Genomic DNA, 20036 nt, shown 5'->3' on the forward strand with positions numbered 1-20036 from the left:
GTATTGTTGTGGTTGTTGCTGTAGTTGCTGTTATGTTTGTACCAATAAAAGGTTGCTTGACATGCGCAGCTTTGCGCACCCGGATTGCAGTGTTCTATAACGTTCCACCTACAAACAATACACTTCTCTAAAGCTGGATCATGAAAATGATGCAGGCGCAGTGTTATTGCTTCTGTTGCCGCGAGCAAAAGGTCCATCATCGCACAGTGAAGACTACTTCCTCTGCCTTCTCGATGCGACACACCCAGCCAAGTCATGTGGTCGTTTACACGTGCAAAACTAGAGAGCACTGAAATCATGACATGCATATGCGCGCATGCAGACGTGCGATGTGGTAAATTTTTTTTTATTTCGCGGACATCTGTCGTAAGCAGAGAAACACTAAAACTTAATACAATGCGGTTTAGAAACAGTGTAATCGGACTTTCTGCAATCGGACCTATATATTATTCATTGCAAGTTATGACCCAGCTACGCGGCGAGAAGATTTAAACATTATATATTAAACAAGCCAAATCACGCTAACAAATAGAACACTACAAGTATCCCAACCTACTTTGAGGTTTAGTCAGTAACACGTGTTTGCTCGCGTCGTCATAGAGTCTGTCGGCTCATTTTTAAGCTCCTGCTACACACAGCTGGTAGCTCCAGTATACCTACAAGAGTGAATATTCGGCTCGTCCATCAAGGCGCTGGGTATATATTTTCGTAATTCGAAGTTTTGTACACGCTCGTATTAAACTGGAACCAAACCTTGTTCTTCGTTTTCTTCTCATTCTGGAACGATCCTCATTACAAGTTTCCAAATGCAAAAGGAACTCGTTACGATTACATTTCGTAAATTTGACCGCACTGTTACACTAACCTTACATTCAATGTTTATAAAATAGAATGCCAGATAATGTCCAGAACAAATTTTGTGAAATTTATATTTCATTTGCATTATGTATGTTTTACTAATTTAACATTGGTGCCAGCAGGTTATATGTAGATAAAAAGAGTGTGAAAAAACGATCCTAGACTAATTTTTTACAAGCAACTAGCCATACTACAAATAATTCTCAATGCCACTTTAGTGCTCGACCTATACATGTGCAAAACATGCGGCACTTTCTGCGTCAGTCTTCAAATTCGCAGTCAGAATACCGCACTATTGATAATAAAGTGATAGCGTTAAATTGTTTGTATGGTAAATTACTGGTGTCGGCGTCGGCGTCGGCGTTGTTGATTGTCAACAAAGAAATGGGGTTGTGAAAAAGTGAAAATTTGGAATAACTAGAAAGAAATAAGTATTAAAAACCAGTTCGAGTGTGAATTGACTCCAAGCCATTTACGAAGCAAGCAGGCGTTCTACAAAACAGTTAGGTGATTGCTTGAAACTGCTTCAGAAAAATATAACATATCACGTAATTAAACGAGTCGTCTTAACGCATATAATGTTGTGTGGGAAGAGCATACAATCTTACCAGGCGTCAACACACCAGAATTGTGCTATGAGTGGGAGTCTTAAAGGCCCACCCATTACAAAGCATCTAGACAAAGTCAACCACGCCGTAGGTTCGCGTTTGCCTTTGTGACGCATACTGGAACTATTGCCTAATTCTCAAAAAGAAACTTGGCAAAGCGGGCACTTCGCTACTAAACTTGCGTTATAAAATAGTTTGAAACGGCGAATGTTAAGGCTTGCTAACGTTAGTTTCTTTGTGGCATAGTTCAAGCATTTACCGAGAACAAAAGCCACACTATGAACGGATGAGGCGACACACATGTAGCTCGATTACATTATCGCATTCTGCTCTTGAGAGCGAAGTTCAAGCGTCGTTCAAGTTTTCTTCGAACAGAAATTGCCACATTTGCACCAATATACATGCGTTTCATGTACAGGGAACCACAGCGAAATTAACAATACGTTTAGATGTTGAATAGGTTCTGACTCACTATTTCAGTAAAAGTATATGAATTGATGTCCAAGAGTCGAGTCCCTTCGTACTTGGCAAAGGTTTGATCTGGAGGCTGGAATATGACAGAAAAGCTTTGAAATGGTCGTTAGCAACTTGTTTTTATTTTGAAGGGTCACTCCATTAGGAATTTGAGGATTCTGCTATGTTGTACACAAATAAGAATGAAGTGAATAGATGTGGTAGGGATAAGGGCAGGCCCAGTGGGTGCAACAAGAATGTATCACTGTATGTACGCGTATTGTTCATTGCATAACAGTCGTTATCGATGTGGCGGCTGTTATAAATCAAACACACTAAAAACTATAGACTGAGAGCCGCGGAGGTAGCTGGCATGCTAAATAGATTATTGACCAAACGCCACCGTCGCAGGCACCAGACAGGTGCCACTGTGTCACCCACCTCCCTGACAACACTTGATGTATTGAGGTTGTCCGCAACTGGTACGATTCTTCTCACGCATTTCTCGAAGACTTACTGAGGACGACACGAGCTGGTTTCACCAGGAAACTTCTCTTCGAGTGCTTTCTGAGGACCACAATTTATCCTAGAACAATATCGTTCAGGGACCTTTTCGGGATGGCAAAAGCAATGCACATTACAATTCAGTCCTCTACCCTAACAGCCACGCAACGAAATGTTAACAAGATTTGCTGATAGCTGCTGACGTGGTGCATGCCGGCAGCATTCACTAGATATATACACTACAGGGTGGATTGAGCCATGGAGCGTCATAAGTAAATGCGATGAGCGAAAATACTCACAGGAACTAGGTCAAACTTTAGCAGTAGAGGCCGCGTGAACATAAAACATATACATAGATAGCCAGAGCGTACACCACACATAGCTAGGGTACTCACTTTGAAAGGACATAATTTCAAAGCCTAACATTGCCACCATAATGTTGAGGCCCGAGACCATGCATGCGCACGGGAAAGTCACTGCGCTGGATTACGGTGGTTAGCAGATCAGTGCTTTACTCCCTTTCTGTGTCTGAAGCGCTGTGACTGGTGCCTCTGTTATATGGGCGATTGACCCCTTTCGCGACAATCATTGGCAATTTTTGAAGACACGATGGAACCACGCGCAGGTGTCTCAATTAGGCCAACAAAGTCACATGGTTGTGTTGCAGAACCGACATAACACACTCACTGGCGCACGCACTACTTATGAGTATGTTGACCAGAAAAGTCGCCGAAATGAAAAAAAAAACAGTGTGCCCTTTCCTGGCAGCTTGACAATGCGGTACGATCATTCTAGAATGTGAAGTATAATTCTTCCAAGGTGAGTCAACATTCCTACACTCCAGAACAGCTATCGATACGGCCATACTAGATTATATTATCAGGAAAAGTAATGAGATGTTTTTCCCACACATGACCAGTCTCTGTACTGCGCACTTTTGTGCGCTACCGTAGGGTGCCCTAACTTTCAAACTAAGATGCAGCATACTCCTGTGACATGTGAATGGTAGATTGTTGCACCTCATGCAGTCGTCAATCCACCTTCTTCTGCATTGTGTGCTGCGTGCGTTCAAAGCCGAGAAACGTTGTTGAAGGAGCTCTCTTCCCTCAGTCTTTCATGCGTAAACGTGGCGCGTTACGGTAACAGTTTCACCGATCTAATATGGAACAGTACCGGTACCTTGTTTCTGCAAAAGGAAACTACTTCCTAGAACTGAATTTCTTGGAATGCCGTTTCGAAGAACACTACTATAGTTTGAAGTAATTTCACTGGCACACTATTTGGTCTTTAGACTAGATAGTGTGACTAGGGAAATTGTGCGTAGAAATTAGTTGCTCTAGCAATACAAGACTTGTAGGGCGAAATTCTGGCAAAGCGTTCTAAAAAACCAACTCTTTCTTTATTACACTTTATTGGGCTTGCATATTTAGACGACATTTCATCTGAGAACAAAAAGCATGCGTCATCACTTAAGGTGAACGTTGCTTAAAAGTTCTAAATGTAGGGTTACATATTTACGTGTTTCAGCATTGCCGCAAATAAAAGCATGGGAAACAGGTCAATGGTACTGCCATCGCTTGGTGCCATTGTCTATAGTAAGTACTATGTTCTGTTTGTGTTTTGCACCCTGTAGCCCATGGGACGGAATAGGCTTTTGCCCACTCTATGGCTACTTCACGCACATTCGCTAGACAAGCATGATAACACGTCTTAAGAAAAAGAAAAAAACAATAATAATCAATGAACTTGCACAATTTTTCAACACTTTTGAGAAGTGAAGACATTTTTACTCCTCTGGGCGCCAAAATATATGCTTGAGCTGTTTCATTACAACTTCTAAATTTTCATTAGGCAAGGGCCTCTTCTGGTCAAAGAGTGCGTTGTACGTGATGGTCATAAATGCCCACGTTGGTACGCGAAATATGAATGATAGCGTCAGGGCGGGAATCGATGTGCTCCTACATGTGCTTGTGAAGAAACTGCCTCTAATCAGTGTAGCCATGCTTACAACGTGCATAATATGTGCTACTCAAATATCATTTATTGAAGAGATTACTAACTCTTATTTCACTTCATTTAACAAAATTGTAATCAAAATATCTGAATTACAGGTTTTGGGAGAGGTGGTGGTGGCACATTTTACAAAAATTCTGGTGCTGAATAGTGTACATATATATGGGTTTATACGAAAGAGCTCCTAGAAGGCACGGCGCTCCTATATTTCTATTTGAAAACATCGTTTTCAGATCATTTGTGCACTTGGTCATAGGCTTGTCGGAGATCAGCCATTTTTCGACGTGGCACGCTCTTGTTCTGTTGAGGCCCCTTATAATTTCGAGATGCCTCATTTTTTTTTCTTGGATTACATTGTTTCAGGCTAAAACGTCGATGCTCCCTGTGATGCTCCCCGTGATTCCCGCCCTGACGCTATCATATGAATGATAGCGTCAGGGCGGGAATCGATGTGCTCCTACATGTGCTTGCGAAGAAACTGCCTCTAATCAGTGTAGCCATGCTTACAACGTGCATAATATGTGCTACTCAAATATCATTTATTGAAGAGATTACTAACTCTTATTTCACTTCATTTAACAAAATTGTAATCAAACTATCTGAATTACAGGTTTTGGGAGAGGTGGTGGTGGCACATTTTACAAAAATTCTGGTGCTGAATAGTGTACATATATATGGGTTTATACGAAAGAGCTCCTAGAAGGCACGGCGCTCCTATATTTCTATTTGAAAACATCGTTTTCAGATCATTTGTGCACTTGGTCATAGGCTTGTCGGAGATCAGCCATTTTTCGACGTGGCACGCTCTTGTTCTGTTGAGGCCCCTTATAATTTCGAGATGCCTCATTTTTTTTCTTGGATTACATTGTTTCAGGCTAAAACGTCGATGCTCCCTGTGATGCTCCCCGTGATTCCCGCCCTGACGCTATCATATGAATGATAGCGTCAGGGCGGGAATCGATGTGCTCCTACATGTGCTTGCGAAGAAACTGCCTCTAATCAGTGTAGCCATGCTTACAACGTGCATAATATGTGCTACTCAAATATCATTTATTGAAGAGATTACTAACTCTTATTTCACTTCATTTAACAAAATTGTAATCAAAATATCTGAATTACAGGTTTTGGGAGAGGTGGTGGTGGCACATTTTACAAAAATTCTGGTGCTGAATAGTGTACATATATATGGGTTTATACGAAAGAGCTCCTAGAAGGCACGGCGCTCCTATATTTCTATTTGAAAACATCGTTTTCAGATCATTTGTGCACTTGGTCATAGGCTTGTCGGAGATCAGCCATTTTTCGACGTGGCACGCTCTTGTTCTGTTGAGGCCCCTTATAATTTCGAGATGCCTCATTTTTTTTCTTGGATTACATTGTTTCAGGCTAAAACGTCGATGCTCCCTGTGATGCTCCCCGTGATTCCCGCCCTGACGCTATCATATGAATGATAGCGTCAGGGCGGGAATCGATGTGCTCCTACATGTGCTTGCGAAGAAACTGCCTCTAATCAGTGTAGCCATGCTTACAACGTGCATAATATGTGCTACTCAAATATCATTTATTGAAGAGATTACTAACTCTTATTTCACTTCATTTAACAAAATTGTAATCAAAATATCTGAATTACAGGTTTTGGGAGAGGTGGTGGTGGCACATTTTACAAAAATTCTGGTGCTGAATAGTGTACATATATATGGGTTTATACGAAAGAGCTCCTAGAAGGCACGGCGCTCCTATATTTCTATTTGAAAACATCGTTTTCAGATCATTTGTGCACTTGGTCATAGGCTTGTCGGAGATCAGCCATTTTTCGACGTGGCACGCTCTTGTTCTGTTGAGGCCCCTTATAATTTCGAGATGCCTCATTTTTTTTCTTGGATTACATTGTTTCAGGCTAAAACGTCGATGCTCCCTGTGATGCTCCCCGTGATTCCCGCCCTGACGCTATCATATGAATGATAGCGTCAAGGCGGGAATCGATGTGCTCCTACATGTGCTTGCGAAGAAACTGCCTCTAATCAGTGTAGCCATGCTTACAACGTTCATAATATGTGCTACTCAAATATCATTTATTGAAGAGATTACTAACTCTTATTTCACTGCATTTAACAAAATTGTAATCAAAATATCTGAATTACAGGTTTTGGGAGAGGTGGTGGTGGCACATTTTACAAAAATTCTGGTGCTGAATAGTGTACATATATAAGGGTTTATACGAAAGAGCTCGTAGAAGGCACGGCGCTCCTATATTTCCATTTGAAAACATCGTGTTCAGATCATTTGTGCACTTGGTCATAGTCTTGTCGGAAATCAGCCATTTTTCGACGTGGCACGCTCTTGTTCTGTTGAGGCCCCTTATAATTTCGAGATGCCTCATTTTTTTTCTTGGATTACATTGTTTCAGGTTAAAACGTCGATGCTTCCTGTAGCAACAGATGTGTAGCGTTGTTAAGCTTGGGGTTAGGGTCTAATTCCCGGAATGCAGGATAGAAAACCTCCGGCGGAAATAACAAATAAAGAAAAAGATAGAGAGAAATAACAAAGAAAGTACGAAAAACAAAAATGAAAAATAAAAAAGAAAACAAGGAAGAAAGAAAGAAAGAAACAAACAAACAAAGAAGGAAAGAAAGAAAGAAAGAAAGAAAGAAAGAAAGAAAGAAAGGAAGAGAAATAGCAGGTCAGGGATCCATACATTTTCCCCTATTTTCCAAGTTGTAGGGGGCTGCAAATTTTGGCTTCAGTGCTGCGGCAAAAAAGTGAGAACGCTATAATGTTATTCGAGTCTTTTCCAGGTGGAATAAACGGTGAACCACCCGTCTGTACCAGAAAATCACAACAGAATTCATATGAAATTCTCATTAAGAAAGCGTCCGAATCACCGAAAAATCCACCGGGGTTCGATCCCCGAACAAATGCTGCTTTTTCCGCGACTAAGAAGCTTCCTTACTCAGAGAAGTTACATATGAGAGAGGATGCCGCATGTTACTTTAGGATAACGCTGTCTCCTACGAAAGAGCTGCTCAAACACAATATAACGAAATTTGACAATACAAATTTCCCGACCTAATCAGTAATTTTTTGTTTTTGAGCAGGTGCCCACAGAACCTAATCTTTTCATGAATGAGTGATGAAGCTATCGTGCACTGAACTTCCTAAAATGCTGCTTTCGCGTGGATAAACAAGCAATCATGTTGTGATTTTCCTACTGAAACGCCCTTTCTTTAAGTGTGCTATAACGCTATTGTAGTAAAATATCTAGCCGCCCTAGGCACGACACCACAGTTTTATTTTGACGACGCATCACGCTACGTTCATGCTAGGTGTAACAAACCTATCAGTCCATCCTTATTAGTTAGGGCCAGGGGAAGTTGTCCCTGCAACTGCTTCCACGAGAACACGGCGGTTGCACTCGTTTTTTTTAGTGGTTTACTGTCACAGTCGGCACTTATCGCTTCATCGGAACTGTCTTGCTGTGCCTAGTCGCAGATTAGCTGTGTTCGTGCCTGCGTATTTTCGATAGCTTGTTATAGCTTCACCTCACCGTCGCCTTACCTGTGTTGCCCGGGCATCAAATGTTTAATGCTCGGGCAACAGTCACGTGCATTACTTACGTGTAATTGTGTATTAGCAGCTCATAAAAAGACACCGCTGCTTCATGTTGAGGATAGGTTAGAGTAATGAGTTCTGGAGTTCTTCTAAATAAAACTCTCAGATTGAACCATATAGTTCAGGCGCACTCATCACCTGATAAAGCAACCTTTAACTCTACTTTTTAACACAGAAGTGTTTTATGTCGAGGTCTATTACTGCTTCCCTGATGTGTTTCCGTCATGCATATAGCTTTGCAAAATATATAGTGACAAATCGCAAATACAAAAAACTAGAAGGAAAGGATCTGCCGTGGGGCGTCGAACTAGCACTCTACCAATCCGCTGCGCACGGTGCTTACGACTAGGCCACAGAACAGACGTTATCAGGTGAGTTAATGGCAAGCCGTTTACATACACCATATACCACTTAGTGGTCCTCAGAGCTTCAACACTTCAGCGCGTTTTCGTCATCAATAGCGAGGTGCTATCAAGGGCTCACGATCAGTCTGCTGTAACGCTTGTCACCTCTGGCGCATGGCCTGCGAGATGGTGGGCGCGTGGCATGTTTGTTTTTAGCCGTGAAAATTACAAAGTTCTTCATGAAAATAAACGAGTACCGCCTCACTTGCTCGGCTCCCGCGAGAGGACGCCGCGGCAGACAGTAGAGCGTACGGGATTCCACCGTGCGCATGGTTTCGCGCTAACCTGAGAGGTTATTGCATGGAGGTATCAATAATTATGCGGCAGCATGACTTTTTTTCTTTATAGTCCATATTGTCTTGGCACTGAATACGAACATTTGTGAAATATATACTCATTCTAGCATTCCTTCTTTCTGGAGATTTCATGGGCAATTACTGGGCTAATTATTCCGGTTGAACCGTATAGCTACCTTATGCTGAATCAAATTTTTCCATGGTATCACGTACCGATGTTTCTGAGGTGGTAAACCAAAGTAGGATCACGCTCTGCATAACTGAGTACCCTAGTCATGGCACTGAAGTTAGGTACGTGAGAAGTAATTTTGCCGCAATATTGTTGAAGGCTTCAATTTGCCGATCTACCCACGTTTTTCACAGTGAAAGTGCCCGAGTTGTCATTGACTTCTTTTTAGTCATCTGAATTTTGAATATGTTTTGGCAGCACAATGACAATATCAGTGCCGTGTTCATTTACTGTATTGTCAACTGTATTCAAATCGAAGGGTCGCATATGTAGCATAACTACGTCTTTCTAATGAAAACTAAGTATTCGCCAAGGTAGCCTAATAAAGGGTGAAACAGTGCAAATTGTCACTGGCATGTAACACTGCAGTGCTTGGTACCAAGTACATCAAACTCTGAACGTGTGTTGCGTACTTCTTATACAAGCAAAACACCTTGATATTCGTTCTTACATTGCCCAACATTTGTACCGAATACCGCAAAATTCACAGTGTAAATGGGCGACCATAAGTGACCCAAACGTGTCTGTAACCAGCCGGTGGTCGTAGCAGAATCGGTGACGTTCAATCTAGACATAGTCTGGAGGCATGGTGACCGCCAGCACCCTCACACATTTACCCTGCTTCTTTGGCTCGACGGGAGAATTATTGAAGCCGCATTACAGTGAAAGAGAGATCTTGTTTCATTAAAGGGAATAAGAAGCAACCGTTTTATTCGAGCGTAACCTGTGAGTGTAGAACGCGGCCCTCTTCTGATTTCGCTTGTTGAGGGGAAGTCTTTTTTTTTCTTCGCCAGTGCCCTCCATAATATACAGCTTGGAAACTTCGAAGTACACCAAGTTTCCAGCACATACGAATCTCTTGCTGAGGCATCGGAATATTAAGTGCTCTAGAATGGGCAGCGCAAATGTGCGGCAAAAAAAAAGCCCATTTCAAAATATACGCCCAATCATTGACTTTCCCTCTCCAACACCAAGGCCCCACATGGCGAAATGAGTGCGAAGTTCTAAAAAAGTGCTAAATTTTTTTTTTTGCCACATGCAACCTTTGTCAACAGTGCGGCACCTTTTTCGACCATACCAAGGAGCACCGCAGTGCGGAGAAAAGAGCGGGCTACACCCACCCCTGCAAACACGTTCTCTGCGTGCACGCCGTCCGAAGAAAAAGCCGCCACGCGCCCGCCATCTTGTGGGCCATGTTTTTGTTTGGAAGAGCACCGTATTCACGGAGCTTGGTTACTCTCCTGCGTGCGCGCTTATCAGACTCGTGATCCAGGAGAGTGCGAGGGTCACTTCACCATCTGCCATGGGTGTGTTCGTGAAAGAAGCACGCTGCTCACCCACGAAGATGCGAAAATTGTGACAGTTGTTCGCGCTTGTCCTGTGTGTACTCGTGTGCTCATTTCGTGCGTCTTTGTTTCTGTTTAAAATGCCTGCTCTAAGTGTCGAGCTGTGAGCTTTCTTAGTCCGCGCTCGTTCTGTGTATGCTCATTTCGTGTGTGCTTTCTGTTCGAGGTGCGTGCCTCAAGTTTTGAGCTGCTTGCCGATCTTCGCCTTACATTGAAATTTGTTGCTGTCGCATTCACTCCCTCGCCCTTGTGACAAAACAATGCAAAATAAACACTGAACTATTTTTGCAAGTACAGGTATCACTTCCGTATTATACCGAGAACAAAACATTGAGATTTGGCACATTTTTTTATACTAGGCTATACAACAATTACCGCAAACACCTTGCGCCTTAAACGCGGCCGCTTAAAAATTGAACCAAATTTATATCAAACGGGACGTGCTGAAATGCATATTAAAGTAAAAAGAAATTCCGTAAAGTAAACTGACCCAATAATTGACCTTGTTTTTTTAATAAGAACAAAGCCTCAATTGTTTCAAAAATCAAGAAAATTAGTCAGCGTCCTGTCGTGTCGGTGGTAACACGACTGATGCATGAATGATAATCACGTGATGACATCATCATATTACGTCAATGCGACTCCAGATATTGCAGAGATTTTTGACGCTATCTTGACGTCACCCAACGATGCCGCCAGATGACATCGTCACTTCGTTAATGATGGGCAGACAATTGAGGCAGTAACAGGGAATGGTGGGGTCTGAAAGCTTGCAAGGTGTCCGATCTTTGAGCATGTCCTATACCGCGTTGGATAGGGAAGTTTCAGATGAGCACGGTCGAAGATCAGTACATCGACTGACAAAGAGAAGATAGCCTTTGCAGTCCTGTCGTATTAGTTTCTTTCCCTGCGTCATGTTGGACTATCTAGCCGAGGAAGGCAAAATTATGGAATTTAACGCGCCAGCTAGAAAAGCAAGCCAGGTGAAGAGCCACACAACTTTTTCCCTTCATTTTTAAATAGTATGAAGCTAAATGTACAGCGTCTTTATTAAATAAACCTATTATGGACCACTGTACTTTACAGAGTACACTTCCTTATTCTGGAATAAAAATACATAATACTATATTCTGATTTCACTCATTAGAATTTCGGAGGCAAAGGGTTCCAGCAAGATAATGCTAAGTAGGCATTTTGACTCTTTGATATTTTTCTGTTCTATCTGTCGTTCAACTTTAGGAAAACAATATTCTGTCAAACGCACGTGGTCTGCTGCTTGTTTTCCAAATTTCTTTCAGGTTTCAGGATTTATGCGCTAATAAAGTAGATTGCTTGTGCTATAGTAAGGCGTGCGCGGAAGGCACAGCACAATCACAGCGATAGCTAGAAAAGCAGCCTTTCAGAACCTTTTCTAAAACCTCATGGAGTAACCGCTGCAAGCACACTTGCTTGACGTCCCCTACGGCATTATTATTAAAAGTTTAGGGTAGTAGGCTGGCATTCGCTATGCTGTTTGTCGTCATTCTTCTGAGAAGCATGATATCCCCTAAACTATTGTGAGTTTATCGTGCGAAAACAAAACATGAAAGAAGGACAAGTGCCATAAGCTCATTGAGCTCGTTTTTTTTTGCGCCTTAAGCTCGCTAAGAGTGAACCAACTCGCCCAACAAGACACTCTATTGTGAGTGAGTAAGTGAAACAACTTTACTGTTGAACCGGCATAAAGATGAAGAGGTAAGGGAAATAAAGGAAGACTCTAACGTGCTTGCACGTCCTTGAGCTGCAACCTACTGAAAAATTTTGCGCCAATCGTTCTTGCAGTGGCTGACGATGATGAGCAATTATGCCTAAAGTGGGTATGCGCCACAGTTATTAGCTGAAGAAAAACAAATTTTTAAATGGGTTCGAGCACTGGACGACCCACTCGTTACGCTATTCACATTGTCCGAAAGCTGTTTGTTCTTTCGCTATTTTGAAACCCTTTATAGGTGGTATTAACGTGATTGCTTTCCCGACATTAAGCCTGCCTAAGGCAAGATTGCCAACGATTCGCCAGTATTGGTGTAGCTCAGTGGTTGAATAATGAGCTGGCCGCCACCGGTCCCGGGTAAGAGCCCCACTGTGTCATTAATAGTAGTTTCTTTTTTAATGCGAAACGTTCCTTAGCGAACCTAGCCAGCTTTGAGCGTATCTATCTATCTATCTATCTATCTATCTATCTATCTATCTATCTATCTATCTATCTATCTATCTATCTATCTATCTATCTATCTATCTATCTATCTATCTATCTATCTATCTATCTATCTATCTATATGGCCGCCTACAACATTCAGCTCTCCTGGCCGTTTCGACAATGATATGGATACGAAACTTGGTATGGCATATAGCATAGCAAGACTAAATGAAGATCATATTTGACTACTCATAGCACGAAACTTATGACATGTATGTCATGAATGTCATGATTTACAATTCATGGTCCTGCAGCTCTTGCGGTGGTTTCGTTCACATAGCATGTTGGAAAACTGGTATGGTAAGACATGATTGCATAAGAAACACAAGTGGCAGACCCTAACATGAAATCATGACATGCGTGCCATGTACACAATATGACTACATGCCACGTTCATGATGCGCTCGCGGCCGTTTCGATAGCGTCACATATATTAAACTTGGTATTAAAGTGCGTGAATGGATTACGAACGTATGTGACTGGTGCAAACATGGACCCTAACATGAAAATCATGACATGCGTGCCATGTACACAATATGACTACATGCCACGTTCATGATGCGCTCGCGGCCGTTTCGATAGCGTCACATATATTAAACTTGGTATTACAGTACGTGAATGGATTACGAAGCTATATGACTGGTGCAAACATGATAATCATGAGATGCGTGTCGCTGAGAACACGACTACGTGCCACAGTCAAGGTGCCAATACATTTTGACGTGACGCGGTGTGCATGCTCGCCGGTGTTCAATTCGCCACGTCACGCCAGCGTTGCCACGCAAGGCGCCGGTCCTGCCATATATATACTCGCCGGCACGCACCGTGCTGCGTTGCTTTTACGCATGTACGTTTCAGTGCGTCCGGCGTCCAGTAACGTATCGACGCGAAATGCAGCATTTCGCATTTCACGCCGGTTGCTGCTGGGCCGTGCCGATGAACGCTGGACGCGCCTGCCGTCAGACTATAAAGTGCTCGCGTTTTGCTAACGTAGCGTCAACGTGCCCAGCGTGCGCGCGCGTCAACCCTACATTGGAGTACATTTGGCCCTTCATGATGCGCTCGCGGCTGTTTTCCTAGCTCCACATATACCGAATTTGGTGCTACGTGACGTCATTGAATGACAAATTATTTGATTGGTGCAATTATGATAATCCTGACACGCGCGTCATCTAGGAACATGGCAACATACCCCGCTCATAGCGTGCTCGCGGCCGTTTCACTAGCTCCTCTTATACTAAATTTTGTATCACGTGACATGAATAGCTGACGAAGGTAAATGACACAATCAAACATGATAATCATGACGCGAAAGACATGTACGCCATCATTTACTTCCACATCATAACGTTATGCTGATTTTAAAAATACATATCAACATTTCTCTTTCGTGCTTCGCATATCATCGATTCCCACTGTACGTGGGATCTGCCTATTTTTTTTCTAATTTCACGAAATGCGGTTACGCACGCCGGCGGCGGTGGCAGCAGCGGTGGCGGACAACTACGGCTCTGCGCGAGACCTGAGTTGTGATCTCACACCTGCTTTCACTTTAAATAATCTCTGCACCGCTCAAGAAGTGTATATAAAGCGTAGGAATGCTCGAAAGTGTATTCAAATGTAGGTGTACTTCTTATAGTACAAGGAGACTTGGTGGGAATACACACGTACCTAACGTTGTGCGGTGCATCAGAAAATGAACCAGCTGTTTCGCTTGCAATGATGCGGTTTATTTTTAGTTATCTGATACTTAAGAGGCTGGGACAAATACCGCTGTGACTATGAGTGAGCCCGTTGAGGTTTCAATGTCACTTCTGGCTATAATAGACACTTAGGAGGAAAATGAAAACAGCACGAATGGTGATGCGCGTCAACAATAAAACGTATGAAACCAGAGAAACGTTGGGAGTATAGTTTCTATTTGGATATTGCAAACAATTCTGCTTAGTTAAGGCAAAAGATAAAAGTCATAGTTACTATTCTGGCGAACGACTGCACAGTAGTTTCTATGTTCTGTAGCGTGGTGGTCATACATTTGAAATAAAAAAATGCAGTGCCACTGCAAACTCTTCTAAGCAGCAGTAACAACAGCATGGAAGGGGCTGAACTCTACGACCGTGTTATGAATAACTACAGATATTTCATCACTGGGAAAAATTGGTACAGGCTTGCATTTACCCATCTGATAGAATTAGCTGCAGACAATAGACATGGAGTCTGCAACTGCACTCTTTGTTTCAGCAGACAATTTACGTGACGACTACTGCCCTCTACTTGTATAATAAAAAGACACTCACTTTGCGTCGTTTTACCTAACGGAAGTGTCGAAAGATCTTTAGCGTGTGCTGAGCTTACTAATAAATTCTATCTATATATACCACCATTTCCACAAAGCCTGGAAAACAGTGCCGGCATACCACAATACACTGAAATAGTGTTGCAAGAAGCTTGATGTAGCGCTTTCCATAAAGCGTCGGTACTGCAATAAGCTGTATAGGCCACGATGATTTCGGTATTCATTTGACAAGGACCAAGTGTACTCTCCATTCTTGCATCTGACCAGCTTTCCTATTGCTATCTCGAGCGGCCGCCGTACTTATCAAAGTACAAGGTAATCACTTCTGAAAAATTTTCATAAAATTCTTTAAAAGTCTGTACGTGTTGTTGTCTATTACTTTTAAATATTTTGGCAAAATGTCCATAAAATCCAATCAGTACATCTTTTGTGGTTCCTAATTGGTTAAAGGGGACATGCAGCACTTTTTCAGCATAAACAGAGAAGACTATCGATCGGTAATGAAGGATCCCGAAAACCAGTTTGGCAAATCAAACAACTCAACTTGCGGCCTGAAATTGACAACTGATTCCCAAAATCAGCTAAGAATGGTTCCCTCTATTTTTTCTATTTATGCAGTGAACCGAAATGACTGCACCACAAATAGAAAGGGCATCGGTTGATTTCAGCATCGTAAGCTGCATAGTTAGTACGTTCACTGCGGAATGCCCGCGCTATCACCTACACTACTAGAGTGAAAGTATGTTACGCATTCGAAGGAAAAAAACTTTTAGGGGTGAAGCTCTTTATAGTGACACCTGATCATGCCTTGTAGCCGTTGCAGTGTATAACAAGTATGACATTTTGACCTCCAAGGTGGTGCCGGTGAGAGGTTTCTTCTGTGCGTTGTTGAACAATAAAAAATAGTGCTCAATGTACATGCCAATGGCTACTAATGGAGAATCAAAGACAGGAGCATTCGGCTTTTCGATAGCGCGCACGCTGCGATTCACATTGGCTGCCATTGGCATGTACATTGAGCACTGTCTGACAAGAAAGGGTTGCTACGTTATACTCGCTGGGTGTAACCTCCATAGTTTTAGAGAGATTTAGCCAGCGTTGAGCCGCAGTGCCACGAATACATTGAACTAGTATATACCATGAACTCGAGGTGGTTAAAGGTGGGAAGTAGAGGAAGTAGATACACAGCGCAAGCCGTAAGAAAGTAAAAGTCGCATTCTCCTGCCTCTCATTTCCCATTAGCAGTCATTAGCATGTACATTCAGCACTATCTGACAGGAAAAGGCTTCTACGTTATACTCGCTGGGCGTAACCTTCTTGGTTTTAGAAAGGTTTAGTGAGCGTTTGGCCGCAGTGCCATGAATACAGTGAACTAGTACATACCATGAACTCGAGGTGGTTAAAAGTGGGAAATACACCCAAAGCCCAAGCCGGAGGAAAGTGTGCGTGTGCCACCTCTAGTTTAGTCCTTGGAATGTCCGCTGGATGGCGGTGCTTCTATGTGAGGAATACATGATGAAAAGATGGGAGATGGTGGTACTTGGAGTGTTGAATAGATGGACGAATAGACACACAGACAGATGCATGAATGGACGCATGACCGGACGCAGGGACGAACACACGAACAGACGCACGCATGGTCAGGCGGATGGACGCACGGACGGTCACACAAACGGACGCATGGACGGACGGAAGCAAGAACGAATGGACGCACGAATGCTTCACCCCACTCTCCATCATTCACTCCGTGGATATGCTGCCAATTTTTTTTTGAGCTTACAAGCTGATGACGCACCCTCAGTGTAACTTTCCACCTGCTCCCTAGTACAAGAAGTGGGTGAAAGCACTTGAAGCGTTAGGCAAATCTTTGCAAGTCCCCTCGTACCGCACGGAAAGATAGATGGGTAAACTTTATGGTGTTTTAAAAATTTGTGCTTCAAATGGTTAACAAGGCAACATAATCCTGATTACTGAGAAACGTGTTGCAGTTGTTTTTAATGAGACAAAATTTTTCTTTGCTATGACATAATTTTTTTGTAGATAAACGTCGTGCAAGAGGTCTTGATTCTCGGAGTGTTTTGAGAGCTGAGGGGGAAAGGGAAACTCGGAGCGTCATTTTGAACATGGAGGCAATGAAACAATTAGGTCTGCGTGCCTGACACTCTTTTTTTTTTTGCTTTCAGCCTTTCTATGGCTCTACACAACGCTCTGTTCTTTTTCCATCCTCCTTGCACAAAATTGGCTCTTCCTACACGTACTTAACTGCACAGCACTTCACTTGCTACAGGCCACAATGGCTGTTGCACGATCATATCCAAGCAAAATGGAAATGTGCCATTGTGAAATGAGATGCCGCCTTGATGAAACATGTGTTAGTGATACCAAGCGCGGATCATTGCCGACAAGCCCTTGATAACAATAGTATAAGTCATGCCCTTTCATAAAGTGTTAGGCTCACTGGACGAATTTATGCTGTCTCATAGGATAATATAATGTACTCTGTGTAGTTATTCACTCTTTCTAAACAAATATCTCGGACAACACCTGCTGCAGAGCATCTGAGCTTTAAGGTGGTGGTCCCACTCCGGCCGCATTCACTCCGCCTTTCACGCATTGTTTGCGGATGCACTGGCCTCACTGCCCTTCATAAAAAAACTGAAATGGGCGACTTAAAAAAGCCTATTATTCCCTTATTTCAATGACATTTAGTGTCAGTGCCTGGTCGGAAGCGTTACCTAGTAGTAATGGAAATAGCGTAAGCATTGAAAGCATTCTCGCTTTACAAGCCTTGGTTGTACTGCAAGTACGGCGAAACTATTTCATGTAACAAAATGGAATTCACTGTTCCTTTAGAGGAAGTGCCATTTAAGGTTTCTATAAAAACATATTGGACATAAACTAATTAGAAATTTATTTACGTTCCGATGATTATGGGCAAAATAATAAAAATTTTTGTAACAATATCTTTTTTTTACATAGCAGAGCCATAAGATTTAGTGGCTATGCGGACTACAGTAGACTTGTTCCCCAAGTGAAGTTGGTCATTGCTCTTACGAAAACTTGATGAAATATTATTGTGTCATTTGGGCTGTTTATGGCTATACTTGGTCACGCATTACCGATGAAGTGACAAAACTATACAACCTGATACTCTGAACTACTATTTAAGGAAGCAGCAGGCCAATTTCTGTGATTTTATGAAGAGCAAAGTATTTTATACTTATTAGGAAACCTACAACACAGCTTTGAATATAGCTAATTTTTCTGCTCGCCGGTTTTGTAGAAACTCGCTTTTTCTTTCTTTTAGATGCTAACTACTAACGAGTATTGCACAATAGTAGATGCATAATATGTCTTGTATCTATTTGTGCTCAATAACTTGACCACTTGGTGCTTCAAACAAAATATTTTCAATTAATCATAAATATCACAGGCGTTTCTTCGTAGCACCTTCATCTATTAAATGAGAAATCGAGTTGCTTTATGTATATTAAACGTTCGCCGAACGTGGCGCAATTGAACTTATTAAAACAGGTAAAACAGGTGTAGATTATATCTCTAGGCTTTATACTTTGTCTTACAAAATATTAGTTGTCCCCAATTAACAAACAGCAACTGTAAAAGGAGGAGGGCTGAGGCTGAGTAATGAATCCTTTCCACTCGCACCACATCAGCAAGTGGAGCGGTGTCATCAAGTGGCAAATGGTTCCGGTATCCAGGAAAATTGCGCGTTCGTCACGCACTCGCAGAACCAGCGTTCCCCCGCCGCGTTTTAGTATTGTGCATCTCTTCCTTACCTTCTTTGAAAAACGCGACGGATAATACCCCGTGACCTTCTCTGCCACATCGGAGTGCTGAAGTTCAAAGACCAGAACACCAACATGAACATGAGACTACGTCATCGGATGTGCAAATCAAAGCAATGCTTATGCAGTTGAGCCGTGCTTTGCGAATGCTGCTTGTTGGTGTCAAGACATCTGTTGCCAAGGCTGCAGTGCAAACTTCACATTTACTAGAACCAGAGCTTGGTGCTATCTAAAACTAACAAATTTATTGGCGTCAGCAGCCTCATCATCATAACTGAGTGAAAGAATTAGTCGTTCTGTTATATTTCAATAGAACGCTCGAGGGCTACGAGGTCACGTTGGAAATTTTGGGCAGAGAATGCTGAAATATCAATTCCCTGTTGCTGTGATATGCGAGCCGAATATGACTTTACCCTTCAGATTGTCTGTATTTGAACAATACACTTCCCAAATAAGTGGAAATCCCAGCAAAGTTATCCTATTCGTGCGTTGTGACCTCACGTATTCCCATAACCAAATACTTATGCATACCAGCAATGAGTACGTTTCCATGACGTTGAAGCTAAAAAATGAACGGTATCGATCATTCGTGGTTAAATTTCCCCGAGCGAGAGATTTGACGCTGAACACCTGAAACTTGTCATTGACACGACTCGAGGACCTCACGTCTTCGTAGGTGACTTCAATGCACATCAGCATCTTTGGGGCAGCAGCGTCATAAGTACTCGGGGAAGAAAATGCCTAGACTTCACAAGTAACAATGGTCTTCATATTCTTAACGACGAATCACCGACATATCTCCGTGGCTCAACGTACAGCAGCTGTCTTGGCTTAGCTATCGCTTCTCGGTGTCTTTCGACATCCGCCGCCTGGTGCATTGACGTTGAATTATAAGGAAGCGATGACATTCCTACTTACATAGAACTAGGATGGTATACCCGCGCTGCAAGCATTCGAAGGCAATGCACAGATTGGCAGGCTTTTCAAGAAGAGCTAAAAAAAGCCTTGTAGCACTATAGTTTCTCTGACAGAAATTGAAAAAAGAATTGCCACAGCAGTACAGACAACTACACCAGTTTTCACATCTAATTCCATGAAGCCGGTTGATTTGGTATACGAAGAGCTGAGGGCAGTTAGTCGTCGAGCTGAATGCAAATACAGGCGAACGAAATTGATCACAGACCTGAGGAACACTCGTAACCTTCAAAAGAATATTCAGAGGTACTTATAAAAGCTTAGCCGCCAAAACTGGAAATCATTTTGCGCCACCCTGGACCCTTGGAAACCACTGTCTAAGAAATGGCACGTCGTACGAGCTCTACCATCTTCCCCTATGCAACTGCGTCCTTTCCGTGCTTTGGTCATCATAAGAACATGC

General features: G+C 42.5%; 1 protein-coding gene across 2 annotated transcripts in view; it reads left to right on the plus strand.

The window, feature by feature from the left end:
• The window catches only part of LOC142786698 (uncharacterized), a 76037-nt gene that overhangs the window by 1106 nt on the left and 54895 nt on the right, over positions 1-20036 (plus strand). For both annotated transcript variants that reach the window (XM_075884337.1, XM_075884338.1), the window contains exon 2: positions 3951-4018. In XM_075884337.1, the coding sequence (XP_075740452.1) occupies positions 3951-4018 (68 nt within the window). The remainder of the gene's footprint in view (positions 1-3950; positions 4019-20036) is intronic.

Source organism: Rhipicephalus microplus, unplaced genomic scaffold (assembly GCF_043290135.1).
Source record: "Rhipicephalus microplus isolate Deutch F79 unplaced genomic scaffold, USDA_Rmic scaffold_28, whole genome shotgun sequence".
Taxonomy (NCBI): Eukaryota; Metazoa; Arthropoda; class Arachnida; order Ixodida; family Ixodidae; genus Rhipicephalus; species Rhipicephalus microplus.